At 32.4% G+C, this 26,274-nt stretch overlaps 2 protein-coding genes across 2 annotated transcripts in view; one reads left to right on the top strand and one right to left on the bottom strand.

Annotated features, from left to right (window-relative positions):
- The window catches only part of LOC110705368 (myosin-15-like), a 33,283-nt gene extending 15,736 nt beyond the window's left edge, over positions 1-17,547 (top strand). The window contains exons 18-38 of the mRNA XM_021883216.1: positions 2,807-2,867; positions 4,171-4,348; positions 4,861-5,066; positions 6,703-6,822; positions 8,533-8,631; positions 9,158-9,379; positions 10,332-10,471; positions 11,223-11,334; positions 11,648-11,698; positions 11,783-11,869; positions 11,992-12,162; positions 12,268-12,420; positions 12,832-13,008; positions 13,105-13,236; positions 14,062-14,132; positions 14,210-14,309; positions 14,406-14,462; positions 14,563-14,619; positions 14,760-14,840; positions 15,061-15,143; positions 16,644-17,547. Of these exons, the coding sequence (XP_021738908.1) occupies positions 2,807-2,867; positions 4,171-4,348; positions 4,861-5,066; positions 6,703-6,822; positions 8,533-8,631; positions 9,158-9,379; positions 10,332-10,471; positions 11,223-11,334; positions 11,648-11,698; positions 11,783-11,869; positions 11,992-12,162; positions 12,268-12,420; positions 12,832-13,008; positions 13,105-13,236; positions 14,062-14,132; positions 14,210-14,309; positions 14,406-14,462; positions 14,563-14,619; positions 14,760-14,840; positions 15,061-15,143; positions 16,644-16,797 (2,512 nt within the window). The 3' untranslated portion in view covers positions 16,798-17,547. The remainder of the gene's footprint in view (positions 1-2,806; positions 2,868-4,170; positions 4,349-4,860; positions 5,067-6,702; positions 6,823-8,532; positions 8,632-9,157; positions 9,380-10,331; positions 10,472-11,222; positions 11,335-11,647; positions 11,699-11,782; positions 11,870-11,991; positions 12,163-12,267; positions 12,421-12,831; positions 13,009-13,104; positions 13,237-14,061; positions 14,133-14,209; positions 14,310-14,405; positions 14,463-14,562; positions 14,620-14,759; positions 14,841-15,060; positions 15,144-16,643) is intronic.
- A 1,649-nt stretch (positions 17,548-19,196) lies between these two features.
- LOC110705367 lies at positions 19,197-21,271 on the bottom strand. The gene is made up of 2 exons (XM_021883215.1): positions 20,861-21,271; positions 19,197-19,769 (listed from the first exon to the last, which is right to left on the bottom strand). Exons 1-2 carry the CDS (start codon positions 21,169-21,171, stop codon positions 19,283-19,285), a joined length of 798 nt encoding a protein of 265 aa, XP_021738907.1. The 5' UTR covers positions 21,172-21,271; the 3' UTR covers positions 19,197-19,282.
- Positions 21,272-26,274: the final 5,003 nt, after the last annotated feature.

Below are 26,274 nucleotides of genomic sequence, written 5' to 3'. Positions count from 1 at the left end.
ATATACATAGGTCCAGAATTTTCTTAAAATTCTGATAGAGGTGGATAAAGTAAGAGAGATGGAGTTTAAAGGTCGGTGGATATTGCGGGGTAACTGGTGTTAGATAGTAAAGGAGCTTTGCTAATATTTGAATTAGGTAGAATGATTAAAACCAAAAAAAAAAAAAAAAAAAAAATACAAAGATAATATTATGTTTTATTTTTCTTATTGATTATAGTTTAGTTTTTATCTAAAATAATGTATGATTAAACAATCTGTTTAGAGATAAATGGTATTCCTTATGTTTCTTTTTTGTTTTGTTATTTTTGTTTTTGCACAATTTTCAATACGCAAATTCAAATGAAATTACTCCCTCCGTTTTTTTAAGTATTACAATTTAAGCGACATATAATTTTAGGTAATTTTATTGACTTTAATATAATAGAATTAAGAAGTATGTATGGCAGTTGGCGTATTAAAAAATCATAAAAAAATAGTGGGGTTAATATTTATTGTAAATTAAGGTATGTGCAAGAAAAAGAAATAATAATAATGTAGCAGTAGGTTTGGGTGGGGATCATGAGAGGAGAGATGTATAATTCTAAAATTTAGTAGTTTGCCTAAAGTGGAAATACAACACTTAAAAAAACAGCCTCATTTGGTACGGGTAACACTAAAAAAGAGGGAACAAGTATCTTCAATCATGTATTATAATCATAAAGGAAGTTTATATTTTGCAACCACATTTAGATGAAGCAAACAAGAACTCACATGAATTCAATTTTCATTGTATGTCTACTCAGAGTATTAGGTTCCATATGCATGATAATCTATAAAGATTGCAAGTAGAATGGTCAAAAGAAATGGAGGGTACTGATTATGCTAAGTATTACTTCCTCAGTTTTGTTTTTTGTCATATTAGGACTTGCTCTATGCTGTGAATGAATGGTTTTGCTAAACATGCTTTCCCCTAATATGTGACAACATTTTTTCGTTTGTGGAATAATTATAATCGAAATCATTAAAATCTTCTAGCATGTTTGTGACCAACCCCTTCATAACTCGGCCATAGGGGGAATATTACTCCATGGTAATTCTCAATCAATAAGGTACTTTAAGGACTTGTTTGGTTGACAAAATAAAATGGGGGAAGTGGAGAATCATGGGAATTGGTAATTTGTATAGTTGTTTGCTTTACACAAAAAAGCAAAAATAATGGGAGGAAGGGAGACTTCATGGGAGTTTCAACTTCCCACAAACATAAGACGTAAATTACCAAGGTCTCACTTGGTCAATCAAAATTCCTGGGAATTTTAACTTTCCATTGTCAAAACCAAACAATTTAAGGAAATTTCTAGGAATTATTTCCCATGAATTACAACATCCTAGAGGAATTTAATTTTCATGTCAACCAAACGAGTCATATTAAGGGGCACATTATGTTATATATGGATCATTATTTAGCTTGTCAAGTAGGCAGATGCTAATTAACCTAGGGGTTGATACATATCTTAAAATAGTATATTAAACAGGGAATTTATGACAAAATTACGAGTCAATTTGTGTCATTGACTAATTTGTATTTCTACGTTGGAATATACTTCATCACAAAAAAATTGCATCTTTTTAATGGCACATTTTATAAGGAGGACAGGGGATGTTAGATGACAACTCCATCCTTGACCAACCAACTCACCACAAAAGAGGCTGTCAGCCCTTCGTAAATAGTGATCCACCACCATCTTATACAAAATCTAACCACCATTATAATTCCACTTCAATCTACTCTACTACACTCATTAACTCAATCCAGCCACTATTACCTTTAAACTGCTGCTGTGACCTTTCTTTTTTGGGTTAAAAGGTGGACATTTACATGTAGCAACTGAGACAATTTCTTGTCCATAAATCTTTTTGACAACTTCCCCCCCTTAATCGAATGGCTCGGATCTGATATTGAAACGGACTGAATGTGCGGAATTCGAAATCAAAGGAATTGAATTATGAAGGAATTCAAGGAAGTTTGAAGTTCATGGCGGCGGCTTGTTGGTGTTTTGAGGTGAAGGGGAGCTGGTGTTATTTGACGTTGCTTTTGGCGTGACCAGGGGGCGCAATAGCAGGGCTGAAGGTGGTGGTTGGAAGTAGTGACGTTGCTTTTGGCGTGAAGGGGGCTGGCGGTAGTGGCAGTTTCTTTTACAGTGCTGGAAGTGGTGGCGATGCTTTCTGGGGTGAAAGGGGCTGGTGGTAGTGTAGCTGGGGACTGGGGTGAGGGGGGCTGGTGATGATGTCGGTGGCAGCCATGGAAAAGGGGAATGGAGAGGTGAAGAGAGTTAAATGTAAAGAGGGGAGTGGAAGGTTAGGTAATTAAACTAGGAAGTGCAATTTGGTCTCATGACTCTTATCATTAAAATTATACTAACAAGTAATGGTGCAACTATTCACTAATGAAGTTTCCGAAGAAGTAATGTGGTGTGATTTGATTGAAATGGAGGAAGTGTAATAATTCTGAAACATAGCTGCAGGGCTTTGTTTACAATTATAATATATATGGTTATGGTGTGCTTCGGCTCTGCTTATAGGGATTCTGAACTGCTGTAGTTTTTCTTAAACACTACTATAAACATGTAGAATGAGAAACTAGAAATAATTGTAGTATGATGGTTCATAGATATCATTAAAAAATTATTGTAACTTGATTTTTGATATGTAGTAAGTTTTCTATTTTGTTTCACTTTTCTTATTTTATTTTAAAATACCTGGTATTCACAATTTAGAGATGAAAATTATGCTTTTACTCTATTGATGTATCTCCTTTAATGTGCTGTAGCTATGATGAAAAGACCATATCCCTCAAAATCCTTCAGAAGTTGAAGCTTGAAAATTTCCAAGTAAGTTCTTGTGTGTCTATAGTTATAGATATGTAACTTGGCAATTTATTTCACATGTTACATATCCAATAACATTCTAAGTTTGTTAATTTGTGTTATATTTTATACTTTCAGGTAAATTGTATGCTGTTTAATCAGCATCTAGCTTTGTAATATGTTCTAGCATATATGTTAATGCATTTGCAGGATGTTTTGCCATTGTATCATGTTGGTGCATAGGACTTGTGTTGGTCGAAAACTGTTAAATGCTCTTACAAAACATGAATTCATAATTTTTCCGTGCTCTTTTCTTTAAAATTATACTACTTATAACTATATCACATTATAAGAATGGTTGGCATATATTGCAACTTCATACGTAAGAGTAAAAAAATGTTGAATAGGTGGACCTTAGAAAGAGGTTGATAAATGTAATGTATCAGAATTCACTCAATTCTAATTAAGCTAATTGCATATAATTTAGAAGGTAAAAGCTTGAGTATTAATTGATTAGGAATTGGATTACAAACTAAGAAGGATAAGTATAGCTTTAGGCTATAGTTCTCAAGGTAGCTTGAGGCTACTAATCTCACAAGAGTTCACTCAATTTTCTGGATGTCTTTCTTGTTACACATACTACAATACTTATACTCAAGACTCTAATGGTCAAGGCTGATTTAGGGAGAAAACATGTGACTTCTTTACTAATTTAGAAAACCCTAAGTAGACATTGCTGAAGCTGGTTGCTTTTCTTCCTTCATTTCCTCATAATTGAATGTCTTGTTGCATAGAAATGCTTGCTGCTGTCACCCTTTGTTGTTGACCCTTGTTGCTCCATTTTTTGCGCCTTGTGTACACCAACAAAGGTTGACTTGGGCTATAGACCCGATCCATAACAATAAAGTAGCAAAGAAAGTGTGGAAAGGTGTAAGTTTTACGGGTTAAGATGTAAAGGGTATAGGAGTTGCCAAAAATGGAATAAAGGAGTAATGAGTAGAAAAGGCTGACTTCCACAAAAGTGAGTTGGTGACAAATGGAGGCAGTATATGTTTTCAATTTTTTGTTAATTATATTTAATATTTATGGAAAACCAATTTTAAATTTTGGAACCAAATATCTTCTACTTTGCTGAATATCAGACTCAAAAACTTTGGTATTTTTGGTTCTGTTAAAAGTATTATGAAACATCGTTTATCTCCATTTCTTTATCCTTTTTCTCTCTTGTTCTCACAGGTTTCGTTATATGATTTATTTTCTTTTCTGTTTGCTTAGGATGCATGGTTTTCTGTATTTAACCCATGATCTCTGTCTGTTTTCTTGACAGCTGGGGAAGTCAAAAGTTTTTCTTCGAGCAGGTCAGATTGGTGTACTAGATGCCCGAAGGACTGAGGTCTTAGATTCTGCTGCCAGGCTTGTACAGGGTCGTTTTAAAACGTACATAGCACACAAAGATTTCATTTCCACTCGAGCTGCTGCATTATCTGTCCAAGCATATTGCAGAGGTTATATAATATCTTTACTTGTGCTCCGTTAGCATGACGCTTTAAATATAATTGACCTCATTACTTTTGACGATGAAAGCTCTGGCCTTAAATGGTTGGTTGGTTTATGGAAATGAATAGTTTTAACAATCTGTGCCTCTTACAAGACATCTTATATGATTTATGACTAAATTAATGTTGACTCCTGAAATATTGAAAGAATTTAACTGTTTTATGATTAAATTAATGTTTGCTCCTGAAGTATGGATAGCCTTTGAAATCATATTAGTGTGCACTGAACTTTCTTAGGTTTCTTAGCTTTAAAATGTAATCCCTGTTTAATGCTTTGTATTAATCATGTGCTTTATTGTTTCACTGTGGCATATGGTCATCTATTCATCTATTTTTATTATTTAACTAATTTGTACATTATCCGCCGTTATTCAACTCAAGCTTAATTGGGGATTATATGTGATGCATCTTTTTTTAACGTCTCACTTGGCTTTTGTACTAACCTTTTGATGTATCTGTAGGCTGTCTTGTGAGAAGAATGTATGCTGAAAAACGGGAGACACTTGCTGCTATCTACTTGCAGAAATATGTGCGTGGATGGCTATCAAGAATCGCCTACTTACAGCTGTACAGCTCGGCTATCGTGCTTCAATCTTGCATACGTGGGCTCTCAGCTCGACAAAGATTTATGTTAGGGAAGGAACATAGAGCTGCAATCCTCATTCAGGTCAGCATCTTTCAAATCATGGTCTATCTGTTATAAATTGTTGTTCTCTCTGCATCAAGAACTATATTAGTTCACATTATATGCCTGTAAGAGATGTTTAATAATTTGCATTTGTTTGCTAAGACCCCCTTCCTCGCCAAATTCAGAGCATTATATGCTAATAGGCTACTATCTTAAATCTTAATCAAAGATTCAAAGTCTTACTTAACTTGTCTGCCTAGTGGCTAGTTTAACCAATTTTCTTTGTTAATTTCTGTTTATAATCTTTATATACAGAACTCGAATTCCCTTGCTCCTGCACAAAATGAGGCCTTAATTTTAAATTGCTGCCTAACTCATCCGTGTTCACATATCTGATTATCCATGCAATTCCTGTGATTATTCATATTTGTGAATTTATTATTGTTACTTCGCTAAGTTGCATGATTAATGAATGATATGTCAATTATACAAACTATGATAGGGACTACTTAGCTTCTACGCAAGGTACTGATTTGGTAAATTTCTGTGAGTTCGGGAAAAGGCATATGATGCTTATGATGAAGCATTGATTCCAATTGTCAAATAACGAGAAAAAAGGATACCTGAATATAAAAATCATCTGCAGGAATTTGTGTCTCCTTTAGTGTTGGTTGACCTAGATGTTGTTTTTGGGTGGTCGGATTTCTGAGCACCATAAGCCTAGGTTTAGCCCTTTTAAAGAAAGCACCTGAATGAGATAGATGCTGGAGTCCTTGTTATTAATGGCAACGATGATGAAAGAAGAAAGGCTATTGTGGAGGAGCACTGTGATAGATGAGTTGGGAAAGCTTGGGTGATTCAAGGATCATAAGATTTTGTTAATCTACCAACTACAAACTAAACATGTAAACATAGAGAATGGAAGTAATTGTCATTTTTACTTCCCAACTCCAAACGAATGGCCCCTTAGATGATCCATATTTGATATCCATCTTCAATTCTTACCTTTTCCTTCACTCCATATGAATGGCCTCTTGATGATCCATCGAGTGGTGGATTTTTCTTTCTGTTATGGCCTCACATTGTGGGTAAAATTATTCTGATTATCGATGTTCTAATCGACAACATGCTTTGCTATCTAAAAGGCATTGCTGGCAGATTTTTGTGCGAATTTCCTGTAATGGGTTTGTCATACATTAGATTTATAGTAGTCATAGTAACTCTTGATTATTATTCCCTCCCTTTCATATTGTCTTATTGTGTACGTTATGTAAATTAATTACAGATCTGGTAGCTGCGTAATTGACTTGTCTATTTCATTGGTGCTTTTTAGTGACAAATTGGTAATTTATTTGCATTGTGAATGTATAGCGGTCTTAGCAGTAGATATGGTTTTAAATAGCTGGTATAGTGAATGTTGTGGAACAGAAGGAGTAGTATTCTTCTTAACTTATATGGAACATGTAGTCAATGCTTAATAAGTTCTGGAGTTGGGGGATATATGTTTCTATATGTTTCTTTTACCTTGGAAAAAGAGGTGATACTTCAAGTTGAATGAGCAGTGTAAAAGCTTCATTTTTCGAATTTGTTATGGATTTAATTTCTGTTTTGTCTGTATATTCGATTGTGTTACTGAAACAGCATTCTTGTGTGTGTTTATATATATGTTCTTTAGGCGCGATGGAGAATGTTCAAAGTCCGATCAGCTTTCTGTCAACATCAGAAATCAATTGTTGTAGTACAGAGTCTTTGGAGGCGTAAAATGGCAAGGCATATGCTTAGAAGGCTCAAGCAAGTATGTCTAACTGTTTCAAGTGTTGTTTGACAATTTTATTTTTCATTTTCTCTTCTTAGTCTTCTGCACTGCAACCCAATCAACGTTACTAGAATTTTACGTAAAAATAACCTCATAATCATCAACAGCCAGAAAGGTGTATTGGACAGTGCCTTGATTTTATTTATTTGGTTTTGATCTCATATGGTTATGTTTTTCTTTTCACCTTGGTCATGTATGAACTAGGTGTGCTGATGATGGTGAATTAGTGGGTTAAGGATTCTCAGCATAATTGGGGAAGATTTTCAATTTTTTTTTTCATTTTCATACTAAAGTTTGAAGTTGAGTGATATGAGGGGGCTGGTTTTCTGTTGATGGTTGAAGCCCTTAGGGTCTTTAATGCTCTATGGGAATTTCTATTCTATAAGCAGTTAGGATTCAGGTTATGTAAATGTGTAGTATTAAAAAATTTCTATGGTGGATTGTATGATCTCTACCTACATCAATTAGGGGAGAATTTTCTGAGTAGAATTGACTTTGGTGAAAAGGGGAGATAATTCTGAGGAAGAATGGGTATTGGTATGGTTGTGATGTTCCTCTCAAGAAGGAAATGGCTTTTAGGGTGATCAGTAGTTGGTACAGTCATAAATAAATGATTGAGATGCGGTAGTCGGACTCTTTCTCCCTATAGAGCATATTGCTCTTTTAGTGGATTCTTTGGTGAAGTAGCAACCTCAAAAGTACTTCTCCCTCATTGTAATAGCTTGTCTACTGTTTGTTATACTCTTTTTTTTAAAGGAGTTCATTGTACTCTTATTATTGCTTGGTGGGGAGTGGGACAATTGCCTTGATTCTTTTAAATATAAAGGAAACCCTCTTGTGTGGGAGTAGGGTTGAGTATAAACTTGTTTGACATAGTTTAATCTTTTGTTTTGTTGCTTTGTCAACTTACTATTCGTCGAGCTTCTTTTTCAGTTGGCTTGTTAGAGATACCTATGATATTCCTAACTCGCAGCATTCTTTTATGGCCACCTTAATTAGAAAGACTATTGTTTCAAAGTGGGTTTTGAATTGGGTCAAAGCCTCACATGGTTGCTAACATGCTATTAGCAAAAAACTTGATACTGTAATTCTTTTCTATTTTAGCTAATGGAGATATGGGAAACCACATTGTTGTGCTGGGGTACAGCTTTTTTTTTTTTTTTGTTATTGTTGGATGCAGTATTAGAGGATTGGAAGTTGTAGGGTACGTTTTAATTTGTGAAACAGTAAAAGCTGCTGGGGTTAAGTGTCTTCATTGATAAGCTTAAAGTGTCGGCTCTGTTGGGGTGGCTCTTTTGGATGTAGGTTTAATGCTTGATTGGACATTGGAGATCTTATATGTCGTATTGCTTTAGTTTGGTGTACTTCTGGATTCATTTTCTTGTGTCTCACTTTCTTTTTTCTTTTCCCTGTCTAACTACGTTTTCTTATCATAAGAAAATAATATGGAAAGTTCGGTTGGTGGGGGAAGGGGCAAAGGAGACGTTGATTTATATGACGATTTCTTTATAGTACAGTTATTTTATATATGTATATATATAATAGGCTAAGATATTGTGGGATAGAGGGTGTAAATGATGTTACTATTGGTCAATTTTAATTGCAGGTGAGGAATAATTTCTTTGATTAGCATTTAGATGTCCATTTTACCTGTATAAAACAAGTTTAATCTAACTGTTAATTTTTCAGGAGGCCAATGAAGCTGGTGCCTTGCGCAAGGCAAAGACTAAACTTGAAAAGCAACTTGAAGATCTTACCCTGAGGTTGCATTTGGAGAAGAGACTACGGGTATTGCATTCTCAACTATTATACTGCTTCTCTTCTTATCAAACACTGGCACCTTCAAATTCATACAGTTGAGTATGATTCTTGGAAATTAATTTCATTGATGGGCCGATGGGGACATGGTGAGGGTTTCATTGTGTGGCTTGATTTGTGCCTAGTTCTGTTGGCTTTTTCTGTTTTTCTCTTTTCGGTGCCCATTTTGGCTTCTCGTCATCTCAGGATCACACATCTGTTTTAATTTGTTTATTTATTTTAAGTCATTTTGCTTTTTAATTTAAAGGTATCTGTAGCAATATCTAGGAAAACTATTTCATAGCATTGGTGTTGAATTTGCAGAGTTCTTAGGTGGTTACATACCAAAATGATTATTATATCCTTTTTGATCAATGGTGTCCGTTGATAGTAAATAGTGTCAATGTTAGAGGATTATTTGTAGTTTGTATATTTTGCTCGTTTGTAACCGTGTGTGTCAGAGGAATGTTTGTTTATAATGGCCATTTGTAACCAAATCAAACTACCCAAAATACAGGTTTCAGTTGAAGAGGCAAAGGTGGCTGAAATAACAAAACAGCAGAGGGTTATAGAAGCTTTAAATCTAGAGTTAGAGGAAGCTAAGTCACAGACCGTTAAACAGGGTAGTAAAAATGCGCAGCGTCAAAGTGACTTGGAATTTTCAATGAAAGAAAAATATGAGCTGCAAAAGCAACTTCAGGACATGGAAGATTTCAAGAAGGAAAATGCAATTTTGCGGGTCAGTATCTTTGTTGCATATATCTGATGAATAATACATCACTATGATAGTGAAATGTCAAAAAGACAAAATTATTTTGGGTGATGTAAATAAAGCTATCTTGGATGCAAATGTTCATTAAATTGCCTACTATTTATCTAGCACTTTTTGCATTCTTTAAAAAGAGCAAAGCACTTTCAACACATTATGTGGGGGTATAGTAGTACACAGCTGTGGAGGACGTGGCCCATAAATGCCTCTCCAATGTCTAGGTCATCTATTTAAAGTAGCTCTACACAATAGCTGCGCTTAAAATGGTTTTTTTGTTTTTATTTTTATTTATTTTTATATATTTTTTTTATTTATTAATACCACCAGGCACACCTTAAGACCTCTCAAATAATGGGTAGTACTGTAGTAAATCAAGTTCACCTAAAAGATTTTTGTTTATAGAAATGATGCATGTATTGTAAAACATTCCAAGCATAATACTCATATATGAATTGAGAAATGATCAAGTATTTCCTTACTATACCCAAACTATTGTTTCAAACTTTCTGGTAATATCTAAAAATAAAATTTTACATTCCTAATAGAATAGGAGCTAAAAAAAACCAATAGTATAATTTTCTCTAATATGTATGATGTGGTAAGAGGTCCCATGTTATTTTTGTGAGCAAGAGGTGAGTAAAACTGTAGGTTCTTGGATGAGGGAAGAAGTGAGTAGACCAGAGACATTGCAGATGGGTTTTTTTTTTCATTACTTTCTTAAAATATTTCATGTTTATTTCTTTTGGAACTTATGTTAGAAAAACTTAATAGTTGTGAATAATATGTTTTACCTTTTTTTACACAGGCATGCCTCTGTAATTCTAAACATTACATGTTTTCCTTTCATTGCCTTTAATTTTTAATTATATCATCTTAGTTTCAAGTACCTGTGGTTAAATATTATGATTTAAACATTTTGCAGAGCTCTTTAGAAAATTTGGAAAAGAAGAATTTATTATTGGAGACTCAGCTGGCTAGTGCTCAGAAAGAGAATAGTCATACCATGCAAAAGTTGCGTGATGTTGAACAAAAGTGTGAACAACTGCAACAAAACTTGCGAAGGTCCATATCGTGACTTTGGTATTTGAAAGTATACTATTGAGATGCATTTACATATCTTGGTTGCATAGCATATCGTTTACAAATTCGGTTTTGTTTTAACCCTTCTTGCTATATGTTATATATACCATACATTAAAACTGTAGGCAGAAAGCTGTTAAATCAGACTATTTGTTTGTTAGTTGTTAGTCTCAAACTCTCAACATAAATGCCCCCCCCCCCTCCCCCTCCACCTTCTGTTAAGTAACATTATGATTTATGAAACCGGCAAAAACAGAACATGTTACAAAAATTATAGGTAATTTTATGTTTTGTTAAAGAAATAGTTCCGGGAACAATATGAAAATTATCTGGCACACTAAATTATCTTGTTAGCATTTTATATATTTATGTTATTTGCTATTGATTATTTAAAGATCTGGATGCTTATTTATTTGCGCATCAATTTTTTTAGTTGACGAGATTGAAGAAAGACCATATGATTAAGTTTGTCTTTAGTATCTTTGGAATTTTGGTAAATGATGCCTCGCCGCCTCTGAATGATGATACATTTTTATATTAAATTGATTTTTCCTCTAGTCTTTTATTTAAGCTTCCCAATTCTCGTTTGGTGGGTAGTGGTGGTACCTTGTCGGCTGCTGTATTGGTTTATTACTCTCTCACCCACTTATTTCAGGCTTCTTTCTGTTTGGTATCATCTACTCTATATTGTTTTAATTAGTGCTGACAAATACAATGAATTTTTCTGCTGTAGTATGGAGGACAAGGTGTCAAATTTGGAGAATGAAAATCTTGTGTTGCGGCAAAAAGCACTGAACATGTCCCCGAAGAGAAATCGACCAGGTTTTGTGAAATCATTTTCTGATGTAAGTATAGGCTCTCAGCTTTTTATGCATTTTAAAATGTTTAACATTGTATTTGGAAAAATCATAAGTCTAGTTGTGTTGTGTAAGCAAAACCGAATTATGGAACTTTTGTTTTAGATCTACTACTATCGTTTGCACAGTATGCTCAACAAAATTTTGAAAGTTTGCACTAAATTATCGTTTTTGTGTATAATTGTATTGTTGTGACCATACCATTTTTCAGCTGTGAAACTTCATGCTGCTTTCATATACTGTCTTGTAGATTTTACATGCTTTGTATTGAGATGTTTTCACCACTTTGTTGTTTCCCCAGATGTACTCAAGTGCATTGAGTCTTCCATATCAGGAAAAGAAACCCATCTATGTAAGTTCTACTGTAGCTGCCTTTTCAATTTGAAGCTTTCTGATATAGTTACATGTGTTTATGCTTAAGGGTTGATTTGAACAGGAGACACCCACACCAACAAAACATATTTCAATTACTCCAGGACTATCAGAGTCACGTTGGTCAAAACAAACTGTTGAAAAGCACCAGGTTGATATTAGTCATGATTAAAGTTTTTGTTTTCCACGAGTGAACATTTCATAACCAATGTGGTAAAGCAGAACATATTCTTCTAATCATTTTAGTGCTTAAACTGCTGTCTTGTTTTGCAGGAAAATTATGAATTCCTCTCTAAATGCATCAAAGAAAATATGGGATTCCAAGATAATAAACCTGTGGCTGCTTGTGTCATCTATAAATGTCTTCTTCACTGGCACGCCTTTGAATCAGAGAGGACAGCCATATTTGACCATATTATTGAGGGCATCAATAATGCCTTGAAGGTAAGATTTCTGGGATTTGTCTCATCTTTACCTAATTCTAGATGATACCTGAAATTGGTTTCTCTGCATTTTTTGATTGATTCCTCTTTCACATAATGCTTTCAGGTTGGGGATGAGAATGACACATTACCCTATTGGCTATCTAATGTATCCGCACTTTTATGCATCCTTCAGAGGTGTTTAAGGTCAAATAGTTTCTTGAATTCAGCTTCCAATCGAGCTGCTGGATCTGCTGGTATAAGTGGAAGGTTTGCACAAGTAAGTGCATTGTTGGTAACTAGTTTTTAAATGGCTTTTTTAAATGAATCTTTTGTGACTCAGCTTTTCCTATTCAATGCTGTTCCCAGATTGGTATGTGGGAAAAAAGATGCTACAATGGGAATTTACTTTCTGTACTTTTCAAATTTGAGGCTTCTATCTGGAAAGAATTATTGTTTTTCAAGTGTGGGGTGTTTATTTAGAATGAGAGTTGCAGATCCCTTCCATTTATTGGGCCTGTTCATGAAAGCCTTAAGATCATATTAGGAGGGAAACTATGATTTAGCCTATATAGAATTTGAATAGGCACATTATTTGAATACGAAGAGGATAATTAGAATTATGAATAATACGAAGTAATAGTTATCTATATTCAAGTTTCTTGATTTATGCTCAATTTTTGTATGATAGGGTATGAAGACTCCCCTGAAGCTTATTGGGTTTGATGATGGTGTATCGCACATTGAAGCAAGATATCCAGCGATCCTGTTTAAGCAACAGTTGACTGCGTCTGTTGAGAAGATATTTGGCTTGATTCGTGATAATTTGAAGAAAGAAATATCTCCTTTGTTAGGAGTTTGCATACATGTGTGTATATGCCCCTCTGTAGTTGTGGTCCTAAGACAGCATATAAGTCTTCTTTGTTGATTGTTAATTGGTAATTTACTGAAGTATTTTTTGTAGGCTCCAAAAACTGCACGAGGTGGAAAGTCATCCAGATCACCTGGAGGTGTACCACAGCAGCTGACGAGTAATCAATGGGATAGCATCATCCAATTCTTGGATTCCCTCATGAGTCATTTACATAAAAATCATGTATGTGGCGATTGTTGTCCTTATCCTTATTGCTAATATCCCTCGTGAGTCATTTACTTAAAAATCAACTTTATGCTGTTTAAAATGGAATAAGACTGACATCAATGACATTCCCAATGCATAATTGACAATTGAAGAGAGATGATGCATGTCCCTCTATATCTTTTTAGTTGACACAATTTTTACTTTTGGCACTTTTCACAATAGTTACTTTGACTTCTATTGGCGGTTTATTTTTAAAAAAACAAAAGTCATGTGGGGTCTTGTTAGATTCATAGTTTCATTTTAATGTCTATTTTCCAATCATAAAACTAATACTTCCTCCGTTCTTTTATTATTGCACCACTTGCTGTTTTAGGAAGTTTCACAAATATTGCACCATTTCCTCTTTTGGAAAAAAATTATTTGTGTTCACACTACAAATACCCAACATACCCTTGCTTTTTCACACTTACTTTTTAGTTTATCAATATGTCACATGGGCAATTTTGTATTTTTATCTTTCTCTCTCTTACTTTTTTCCACTATCAAAATATTTGTACCCAACCCCTATGGTGCAATAATAAAAAAATAGAGGAAGTATATTTTTTGCTTATACATAATTAAGATATTAATACATGAAGTTGTGTGTTGGATACCATGTCTAAAAGAAATGTGTCAACTAAAATGAAATGGAGGAAGAGTGCGTGCACGTGCATGTGTGCGCGCGTGCATGTGTGTGTGTTTGCGTGCGTGTGTGTGCGTGCATGCGTGTGTGTGTGTGCTTGGGGGGGGGGGATGCAATTGTCTGCTAAATTTTTATACTGATCTTGGAACTTGTTTTAGGTACCCTCCTTTTTTATCCGCAAGCTCATTACCCAGGTTTTCTCTTTTATCAACATTAATCTCTTCAATAGGTATGTACTTTTATAGGTTTGTCTTTGGCTGTTACAGACGTAGTTCTGCTTTTTATGCTAAAGAAAATGTTTTGCAGTCTACTACTGCGACGTGAATGCTGCACTTTTTCGAATGGTGAATATGTAAAATCTGGTTTGGCTGAACTAGAAAAATGGATTGCATGTGTGACAGATGAGGTAAAGGCCCCCTTTTGGCTCTTCCTTTCAATTTTTGATCTTTACTTAATAGAGTGGCTATGTCATACTGAAATTTCTTTACTGACGGTATTGTAGTTTGCTGGGACTGCCTGGCATGAGCTGAACTATATCAGACAAGCCGTTGGTTTCCTGGTATGTTTTGTGTAGTAGTTGTAGTATGTTTTTGTTTGCATCTGGGTCTATTAAGATTTCTAATGTATTGACTTGTAGAATACTCATTAATAATCTATAGGTAATACATCAAAAGAGGAAGAAGTCTTTGGAAGAGATTAAGCAGGATTTATGCCCAGTATGATCCTTTACCCTTTTAGACTTGTATTCAGATCTTTTCCTCTTATAGTTTTATTTTCCGTTTTTAACCGGGTCTTGCTTCACTATTCATTTTGACATTGGATTTTGGTGGAAAAATATCTGTTTACCTCTTTTCAGGCCTTAACTGTAAGACAAATCTATAGAATAAGCACTATGTACTGGGATGATAAATATGGCACCCAAAGTGTTTCCAATGAGGTTAGCTGCATTCCTGGTTCTTTCTGTTTAAATGATACTGCCCATGTTTTGGCTACAACAAATGGATTAATATTGTAAATGTTATATCATCTGACTTGTTGTCTGGCATGTTGTCTAAAGATTTTTTTTTGAAAATGTACATGAGCTTGGCAATAGTTTTGTGTCCCGAACATGTAAAACTAAAGTATTGTGGGCTTATTAAATTGGCTTTGGTTGTCAGGTGGTGGCTCAAATGAGGGAGATGTTGAATAAAGATAACCAGAATCTAGCTACAAACTCATTCTTGCTGGATGATGATTTAAGGTATATGTGCTTTTTGCAGTTTAATTCACTCTGAACGTTGTTATAGTTGAGCTGCTGGAGTGCTGGGTATAATATGTCCCAGTTGAACACCCCCCCCCCCTTCATGATCTAACAAATGAAACTGTCATATCTTTTTGTCCCCCTCCCCTCATGATCTAACAAATGAAACTGTCATATCTTTTTATGTCATTCATTGAACCTGGTCCTTCCTTCGGTGACTTCAATATGATCACCAAAAACTTTACCACTCTAAGCTTCTTCAATTGGCTAGCTACATATGTTGAACAGTAACACACCACAATGCCAATTTCTCTCACCGAAAATACAATTCTTTTATACTACCATTCCAAATCAATTAATATCCTGACTTTCATTCTGGGAAAAGAGAAATGATAAATTGTAAGGGGATCCAGTTCATAAAAGTGTGAGAATAATATTGAGATAAACGTATGTGAATAGTTAGCCAATTTAATTGGGACAAATTGTAGTAACAGAAACAATGCACCACTTATGTGGGTACTTTAACCTTTGGGATGAAAACCTTTAAGATGGATTAATGCACCACTCTTGTGAGAGGAGGAACTTTTTTACGTTGTAGGGTCACTACATGTATGGCCCTGTAGGAGATGATCCGAATAACTATTTTATCATGAAGGGGATATAGCAAAACTCAATTAATATAGATGAAAACGGAAAGTGAGTAGAGCTTGGGATAACTGAGGCTCTACTCCCACAATCCTAAATAATCTTCTCCATTTTGAATCGAGTCACTATATTGTTAGACATCGATTTGGCTTTTGGTCTTCAAGGGTGAAGTCCAAAGTGCCTTGAGTTGTTCTGTAGGCTACCACCTATAGGCAATTACTGTACCAAGTCTTTGAACAAGAACTTGTTCTCTTTACCTGAAACAAGGAGATCTAGGCTGATTTTATAAGGTTTGGTCTGATCTGAATTGTCTGATTGATTTGATCTAATTTGATTCAATGATTTGACTAAACTTTGACCGCATTTTAATACTAATCTATAAAGAAAAAACATTATCAAAATAGGTCTTGTTAGATTCATCTCATTATGAACTTTTCAAATATGTAATTTTCATAAATTTTTTTAATACGCCATTAACGATATTTAGCAATAAGTAAATGATGATTAAAATTTTTGATCTGATCTGAATGTTTTTGGTCTGGTTTGATCTGATCTGATATGATATGAATTTATTAAGGAATAAGTAATAAGTATCTAAAACAAGTTGAAGAGAACAAGTCCTAACTCAGGAAGCATTGACTGCAAATTCAGAGTTTACTAAAGCACTCTCTTTCTGATCATAGTATTGAATTGACAGTAAATCAACCTTACAGTAAACCATAAGTCGCATACCATATTGAATTAGCCGAAATCTTTCTGGCATTATGGTTAACTTGTGAACTTCCTTGCTGATCTGATATGAAATTATGTATTGCTGCCGATTGACCTTGTGTTTATTTCTGATTTCTTCTGCAGCATACCCTTTTCTACCGAAGATATATCAAAAGCCATCCCAGCTACAGATCCAATGGATGTCAAAATCCCAGCCTGCCTATCAAATGTTCCTGCTGCTAAGTTCTTACTCGATGGTACTACAGAAACTTGTTTGACACCTCTTGCTGCTGCTTGAGTCAACAGCGTTACTTTCTGAGGTATGATCTAGTTCTGTATTCAGAGCTCACGGCACCTATTCTTGTACAACTTTGTACATGGAAGACAACAGGGAAGACACTTACTCGGGATAAATCATAACAAGATAATGGTACATCATTGGCAAATCCTTTCTTCCGTGGTCTTCCATAGCAAAGTCCTATTTTGTAAAGGGGGAAAGGGTTTGCAGGTTTGGGCGAAGTAAATTTGTGTTGGGAATTGTCAATATTGTGATGCTTATTTCGGTTCCACATAGTGAAAATCAAGGTTGACCGTAGTTTTTATCATGGCTGGCCTTATAAATGATGTAGTATCTAGTGTTCATACATCAGATCTGTAATTTACTTGTCATTTGTCTGTACATATACGTAGGTATTGCAGGCGCATTACTTTGTAGAAGAATAGGTGTATGATTCTAATGTAAATATTGGCATATTCAATATCAGGGAAGTTCGGATATGCTTGGTACTAATGAAGCTTCATTTCAGCTCCTGATGAATAAAAAGACGTTATTAAACCTCACTAGGTTGTATGAAATAGGATCTTACTTGCATTCTTTCATTTACACCATGTTTTGGTCTCTGAGCTTGTAACTTGTTCAGTAGAACCTGTTTGTGCACATAATCTACTGTAATAAAAATCCTAGAAGCGACTAAGGTTGATGATGCTTTGTTAGCATTATTTGAAGTTGTTTGTACTAGAAATATATCCGTTCTTGGTTCTACATTCATTAGCTTGTTTGAAATAAGTCCCAACTATATGCAGTAATGCATTAATGCATTTGATAAAAAAACATCTGGTTTCTCCATCTGAGGGGAATTTTCTGTTAGCGTTTTATCTAACATTTAGCTTATGCTTTTCATCTAATTTAGCCTTATTACCAGTACAATTGAATACGATTACGTTTGATTTGATTTAACGTGAATAGGTTGAGTTGAGTTTAGTTTAACTAAAAGATGTGTGGAACACGAGATTGTCAGTTTAAACATGAACAACCTATTACCTATTTCGATTTGGCTACCAAAAAAAGTGAAAAAGAATACATTTGGTTTCTTCTTTTATCAAGTAACCTTTATAAATTACTAAAATAGTTAATTTGTAGGATAAATATACAAGATAAGATACTAGATAAGCCACTAAATAGGAAAGCAGTCTAAAAAGCACTTTACTTGTCTGATGTTGTGTTAGGTTCACATTTCAATCCTTGAGGCAACTTGTTATAGAACTATTCTAGTATGAGTCCATCAATTTAGTTTACCTATGCATAGCAAGAATAGTTAACTTGATGAACTTTGTGATCTTCACCTTCAAGTCTTTGATTGTAAGGTAAAAAGTCCATATACACCTGGATGTATGCATGTAACATGGCATATGTTTGTTCTAGTAACATGCAAAAAGATTGTCATGATGTGACGCTTGGTATGAAAAATATGGATTAAGGAGATAATGGTGTGATAAGGATAAGAAATTATTGTAAGAGAGAAGGATGATATGGTTAAATGTTCTTCGCGGTTTGATATGAGTTGGGATTAAGAAAGGAACAAGTAGCAAAGTAACTAAAATCTAACGTTTCCCGTTCGTGATTTAATTGCTTATTTTATTGGTAATTTAGAATATATGAACTTTGATTGAATAAGATCTAAGTCAAGCCAAGCCTAAATAAAGTAAAAGTTCTCCCAACAACTATTGTAGGTCTGAATTTGAAATCTCTACTTATAGTGTGTTTTATTCACTCTATTTTCACTTATCTAAACTTATTTAATCAAAACTTATTAGACTTTTATAGTAATTTGAACTTGGATATTGCTCATCAAAATTTTATTTTCCTGAACTAATCCGTTGTAAATAGAATTAGACCAATTCCCTTATCATCCGATTGAAACAATTATTTGCCCTTATTTAAAAAAAAAAAAAAAAAAAAAAAAAAAAAAAAAACAATTATTTGCCCCCGACATTATTTTGGTAAGATATGCCCATAAAAATGTCTATGATAATTGCTCTCAACTCTCAACTCCATATCATCTTGTAATACTTGCTTCATGTCTTAAAAGTTGTAACAATTTGAGTTTTAGACTATTCACAATCTTCACACTTTTTTCATTATATATTATATAATATGGTGATTTACAATTAAAGAGCTTATCGAAACTTCAAAGTATTGATAGTTGAAATATGCATTATTATCAAGCATGAAAATACAAGAAACTCAAGCACTATATAATATGATTTCAAATTTTGAACGGTTAATCAGGTTGATAGAACTTGAACTAGTTCTACAAGTAGTAATCCTAGAATTAGATAATTTGTCAAATATTTAACCCTTTTATCAAGCTAAATAAGCACTTTCAACAGATGATTTTGCCTCGAATACTAATACTATTGTGCATAAAAGTCAACATGCAGGTTGAACACTGCCTACTATATATGATTGTTAATTGTCATTAACAAAAGCCTACATTTATCTGTCAAGATACTTCATCATGTTTATTTCTTTTACCAATTAAAGGGGAAGATAAGTTAGAGTTCACAACACTAGCACTAACAGCACAATGCTGCAAATCAGCAAGGGAAAAAGACCGCCAAGGCGCAGGAGGCAGAGGAGATAACGGTGAGGAGGGGGAAGTGTTCCTCGCCTCGCTCCTCCCATTCGTTTCAGTAACCGAACCATCTTCATTGGCATAAGATTCACAATTTTTCATAGCGACAGCTAGTGCTAGTGTGCTCCGACTAGAGTTGGTTGGTCTTTTCGCTATGCCACCTCCAATCCCGGAACCTCCTTTCAACAACGATGTCCTGCCATTGTCACAGAGAAGATTATATGCAAGAAGGTTTTTACGTTTCCTTGAGTAAGCATTCTCTGGTTTCGTAATCTCTTTGATAGACGAACAAGCTGCATCACCTAAACTCGCAAATGACTTTGATTTACCATTGTAGAAATTGGATATTCCTCTCCTGCAAAATTGGAAAAATAATTTCAAACATGTTAGAGAATATTCAAAGAATATATACCATTCAACAACAGGCAACGTTATTTAAAACAAAAAAGAACAAAACACAACCAAATATGAGCAATAATAGAGCCTAAAATGAGGCATTGAAAGTTCTTTTCCTCAAAAATAATATTCTTTGAAGACCTTTTCTTAAGAAGGCATCATTCCTTGAAGCATTTTGATGGATGCTCTTCAAATTAGTAGTGACCATTTAGACCATAAATGGTCAGAATCAATGGATTAAACAATACCCAATATGAAATTATACTAAATCTTTTCGCCGCGTCGAATCAGAATCATTTAGAAGGATTCCTAGTAATTTTCATTTTCAAATTCACAAAGAAGAATCAAAATGAAGGACATTATCACTTCAAAGATCTCAATTTGATTGTGAATTCCCAGTCCAAATTCTGGGGTATAGATAGAACACCTTAGTACCTTACTAAACATCAATTAATTGATTATGTAGTAAAGTTGTCACCTTTATTTTGACTATTGTTATCAAATAGGTAAAATTTCAACCACAAAATTAACTATCAGTTCAACTTGTTCTAAATCAGCAAAATTCTAACTTCAAGTAACCCTTCAATTCTATCAGAATTTAACTCCAATTTCACAAAATTAACACTCAATTTTTCTAATTAAACCTACCCAATTGAAAGAAAAAGAAAAATAAAATAACACGACAATTAAAACAATTCAGCCCCATTTCAGATTCAGACCAGCAACCAAATTAAGAACTAATTGGAAAATATAAAAGGACAGCTTAATCAACTCTAATCATACAATAAAACTCAATAAGACAATCAATCAAACCAAACAAATCTAACAAAATCAAATCAAAGCAAATCACAAAAAATTAACTTTAATTCCAAAATACCCAGGAAAAAAAAATCACTTCAATTTTACAGGATAAACTTCATTCAATACAGTAAATTAATTAAAAAAATGAAAAAAGTACTGTAATAAACAAGCAAGATCAAATTTTTAACAAAACCCCAAATCAATAAAATCAAAATCAACCAAAATAAATAAAAAAATTAAGAAAAAAACCTGATGGGTAAAGCTTGTTCTAAAGCATCAACAGCAGAATCAAACGAAGTATTATTTAATTTACTTTCAACTTCATTTTCTTCATCAATTTCTTCATCATCACTATTCATTCCAATCGAAGAAGATGAAGAACTGCATGGATCTGAATACCCATTTTCTCTCTCCTCCTCTTTCACAACCACCCTTATCGCCGTCCGATCGCCGGAATCTAAAATCGACGGCAGATTATACGGCGGAGACATTTTGTTATTCCGCCGTAAATACCCACTTGAAATCTGTTCAACCCGATTATTACCCAAAGCAATTGACATGATTTTTTTGGATAATTTATAGATAATAATGAAATAATAATAAAAATAATTTTGGAAAATATAATAAAGTTGGGATTTTTATTATATTTTGGAGGAAATGTTGAAGAAGAAGAAGAAGAGTAAAGAAGAAAAGTTTACTAACATAATTTTATTTTTAAGAGAGAGAAAGAGAGGAGAAAAGTGGGATAATTTGAGGATAAATGTAGGGTGTGAGATATATTCTCAAAAAAAAAAAAAATATAGGGTGTGAGATAAAAATCCAAAAGATTTATGTAAAAGAAAATAAAAATGGTAGAAATAAATATTAATTGCAATAAAATAAAAAAAGAAAAAGGACACGATGTGGTGTTCTTATCCATTAGACTTATCCACTTGCTTGCCCCATGTTAGACGGGAATAAATTAATGATGATTTTTATTGTTTTTTTATTTTTATTTTTTGAGGTTTAATTTGATGGATTTTTTCTTTTTTTTTTTTTTTTTTTTGAATTGTTGATTTGGTGGATTAAATGTTAGGTTTAGGATGATTGATTGATGAGTCATTAGACACATCGAGTCGTTTTTAAATTTTATTTTTGGAAATTGTCTTAAGCAATTAGGATTATTTCTTAACATATCTTATTGAAATTATATTATCGACACGATTATTATATCCGTATATAATGGGAAGTTACATTTTTGGATTGACTTGTTCATATTGTAGGAGTATTGACTATGGAGTACATAATTAACTGATGATCCTAGGATAAAATTAAAAATTAAAAAAATATATTTTCTTGTGAAATATGGAAATTATTATGGATTTGAAAGTTATTATAGATTATTGATTTGATTCCAAAAATATCAAAAATTTATGGAAAAATATGATGGTTCGCATATAACCAAAGTTATTGATAACTTTTTATTAGGATATTTTTTTTCATCATATTTTAACTTAGGGTTTGTTCTAATAGACTGAAATCAGCTGAATTGGACTGAATTGAACTAAACCGAGCTGAACTAAATTGAACTGAATATTTTATAAGAGAAGGAAATTAGGAGCTGAACTGAACTAAACTGAGCTGAGCTGAACTGAACCGAACTGAACTGAAAATAAACGTATGAGAACAGACCCTTATTTTATCTTGTTTAATCCAAAGTATAAAAAAAATTAACATGAACAAGGGCTTGTTTATTTCACCTTTAAAAAACATTATTCATTATTTACTTAAAAAATTCAATTTAGTAAAAATCAGTAACTTTGAAGAAGAATATAATAGAGAATCAATAAAATAATTTCAATTTAGTAAAAATTATTTACGTGTAGCAAAATTAATTTCAATTTAGGTCCTGTTTAGTGGTAGCGTTTGAGGTAGCGGTTAGCGTTATGACTAGTCAAAACACTACTTGAGAAAATTTGAGAGTGCTTGGCAAGGTAATGATTCCAGTAGCAAATAGCGATAGAGGTAGCGTTTAGGTAGTTTTTTTCAAACGTTAAAAATAGTAGCATTTAGAAGTAGCGGGTAGCGTTTGGCAAATTTTTTATTACTTTTTAAATAATATTATATGATTTTTGATATATTTTAGTATTGCAATCGCTACTTTTTTTCAAACACTCATACTATCAACCGTTACTTTGACAGCTAGCCTCTAACCACTACTAATTGACAGTTACTCGCTACCTTAGCAGCTACTCGCTACTCGACCGCTAAAAGCTAACAGCTAACAGCTGCCGCTACTTTTGCCAAATGGGACCTTAAAAAAAAATAATTTCAGTCAGCAAAAATAAGGTGAAGTGAATAGGGCCTTACTTCGGCTAATTAAGTTCAATAAAAATAAATTAAGAAAAAAATAAAAATAAATAATCAGTAGAATAATTTCAATTCAGCAAAAATAATTTCAGGTCAATAAACATAATTTCAGTTCAGTAAAAATCAGTACCTTTGAGAAGACATTATAACAAATAATCAGTAAAAATAATTTTTCAGTTCAGTAAAAATAATTTAAGTTCAATAAAAATTAATTTCATTTTCTTTCAAAAAAAATAAAAAAAATTAATTTCATTTCAGTAAAAATAATTTAAGTTTAGAAAAAATAATTTCAGTTAAGTAAAAATAATTTTAGTTCAGCAAAAATAAGGTGAAATGAATGGAGCCTAAATGTAATAAGTAGTTCACCTTATTTTTACTTATTTTACTTACTTCATATCTGATTAGAAATAATAAGTTTAAATTATATCAGAAAAAACGATTTCAAGTCGATTAAATAAGTTATGATAGATTTTATCATCTTATGTGTGTTTTTTTATCTCAAAATATTTTTATTTATTTGTTTTTTACCTTATTAATGTTAATTGTCTCTTTTATAAAATTATACCTCGATTTTTTTTGGTTTGTATATTTTCCCTCATTATTGTCTTTAACAACTAAAGTAATGCATGCCATAAGAACAACTAATAAAGAGTTCCCTGGACATACCTTGCACGCATCACATGTTAATCACCCTAGTAATCTCAAGTTTTTGAGTTACAAGTACAATTCTTACCTCTATTAAGGAAAGGATAACATGCTAATTAAGAATGTTAATGAGGCTTTCATAAAAAAAATGTTGTAATAATTACAGTAGACTGTTACAACAAATTTGTGTCCAACTACCGCCACAAATTCTTTTAAATTTTTAAATTGACTTAGGTCATATTTGTTCACCTTATTTCCACTTATTTAAGGAGAAATAAGTTTAGATAAGATAAGTTTTAAAAAGTTCAGATTAGTTGTGATACGGATTAATCAGGGCTACCCAATGTCAATTTATAGTTAGGAATTCATGACAAAATCACGCGTCGTTCGGTGTAATTAATGTTAATTTTACTCTAATATTTACACTTTAATTCTCTAATCTAACGCCACGGGGGCGCTCATTAGCTTTTGCCTTTATAAATATATTAGCTATAATAAGGGCTAATGAGTTTAGATAAGAACAAATAAGTTCAGATAAGTAAAAATAAAAGGAATAAAATACACCTTATATTATTAGAACTTATTTAGTTAATACAAATATCTAACATAATCTAAAATTTGGTGATCGCAACAAATCATTTATAACTATTTTAATCAACTGTTCGGTTAAAATTATCACCTGTAAATATAACGAACATTTTTATTTTACATGAGATTAGAAATCAATTTACTTTTTATTTTTTTTTAATAAAGAAATAAATTTACTTTGAATATCTTTTATTGTTTTAAAAAAATATATATTATTTTTTTATAAATAAAACATTTATATGCTACACCCTTTGTGTAAGAATATATAGTACAGTGTCTATTTCTATTTAAATTTATTGTCATCAAAGCTTAAAAATTTTTAATAATGAATTCTCTTTAATAATAATAATAATAATAATAATAATAATAATAATAATAATAATAATAATAATAATAGCTAGAGGAGTGGGGGCCCAGATTGTATCTCGACTTCCCACTAATTTATTGTAGGTTGTATGACTTTTTGTTTTTGAGATATAATAATAATAATAATAATAATAATAATAATAATAATAATAATAATAATAATAATAATATATGAGATTTGTTATATATATGTTTTAATTAGATTTATAATATCAATATGTTAGAGTTTGTGTTAATATGTAGGGAGTAATTGAAGATATTAATAGTCAAAGAAATTAGCATTATATTATGGAAAGTTATAGGATGAAGAGAGTAATACAAAGTATTTTATACAATGAATTTCTTATGTCACTCTACCACATGCCATTTAATTTTTTTTTTTTTTTTTTGGATTGTGTCTTAATTATGTGATTCTTGTTGTCTTCCTTCAATTCTTAGTTCATCTATCTTCCTTAACCTTTCAATTCGAACTCGATCTCTTAGGGTTCGTTTGGCATTGTTGTGGTTTTCTGTTTTTTGGTTTTTTATTGTATAAAAGTATATGATATATGTCACATAATAAATCAAAAATTATTTAAACTTATTAAAATCATAATAATTTTGAAAACTGACAACAAAAAAGTGAAAACACCTTTTTTTTGTTTCCTTTTTTGATTTTTTGTTTTTTTTAAAAAAAAAAACAGGAATCTGAAAACCAAAAATGATGCCAAACAACCCCTTAAATTTTGGATTTAATTTGCATCTAATGAAATTCAAGTTGAGGAGTAATGATTTTATTTTATCCTTCGTAATTAGAATTAAAATTATATGAAAGAGAAAATACGCATAAAAAAAAATAAAATTATTGGGACTTTTCACCAATAAAATTCAATTGAAACCCCTCCAAATTAAGGAGTACAACATTAGAGGCTATACGTTAAGAGAGTGGAGCTGTGGAGAGAGTCATTTAAATTTTAACGGATTATTGTACATATAATTCAAGCTAATTTTATTTTTTAATATTGTGGCCTTTCTATTACTAATGTTCTTTTAAGGTTTGTTAAATGCAAGTGCTAAAGGGGATCCATAATTTGTTGTCCCTTTTTTTCGGTTTTGTAAAGATTATATTGTATGTGATTTTTTTTTTTTTTTTAATTTTTTTTTTCATAATAAGGATCAATCAACTTTTACAAATCACTGAAAACCAATGGCTTCCGCCCATCGGTATGCACTATGCAGTCATGCATCCAATAATACTTCCTATATAAATTCAATAATGTATAAATAAAATAATTGTTTTATAAAGGTACAACGTGATTAAGATTTAAGAAGTATATATAACTACTAATTATATTCAACTATTTCTCTAAAAAACTAAAAAAACCTATCCCTTTATATTGGTATGCATTAATTTTTATCAAAAAAGAATAATTCATTGTGCATTTGTGCCTTTAGTCTTTGTAGTCGAGATGAAAAACTTTTCATTATAAAGGTATATATACTACTCGTATATATATATTTTTTTCAAATGTCCCACTTTGATTAGGCACGTTGTCACGAATTAAAAATGATTACTTGTAAGTCATAACATACGAATTTATGTTGAATTCATGAGCAAATGTCCATACATGTGTGGAAATGTTATCCCATATTAAATGCGTATAAAAATAAGAGTGAGTATTAACATATGTATCCCAATTTCCACATTGAAGAATAGAGACAATTGTATTCACTTA

The sequence above is a fragment of the Chenopodium quinoa genome, unplaced genomic scaffold (genome assembly GCF_001683475.1).
Source record: "Chenopodium quinoa cultivar QQ74 unplaced genomic scaffold, ASM168347v1, whole genome shotgun sequence".
Classification (NCBI taxonomy): domain Eukaryota; kingdom Viridiplantae; phylum Streptophyta; class Magnoliopsida; order Caryophyllales; family Amaranthaceae; genus Chenopodium; species Chenopodium quinoa.
The sequence above is the reverse complement of the archived record's forward strand: the minus strand, read 5'-3'. Positions and strand labels throughout refer to the sequence as shown.

Bases quoted from the DNA above. Each gene is read 5' to 3' on its own strand.
- LOC110705367 (XM_021883215.1), bottom strand. From the start codon at position 21,171: ATGTCAATTGCTTTGGGTAATAATCGGGTTGAACAGATTTCAAGTGGG. The intron at 19,770-20,860 runs GTTTTTTTCTTA...CCAATTTTGCAG, and splicing joins GAACAAGCTTTACCCATCAG to GAGAGGAATATCCAATTTCT.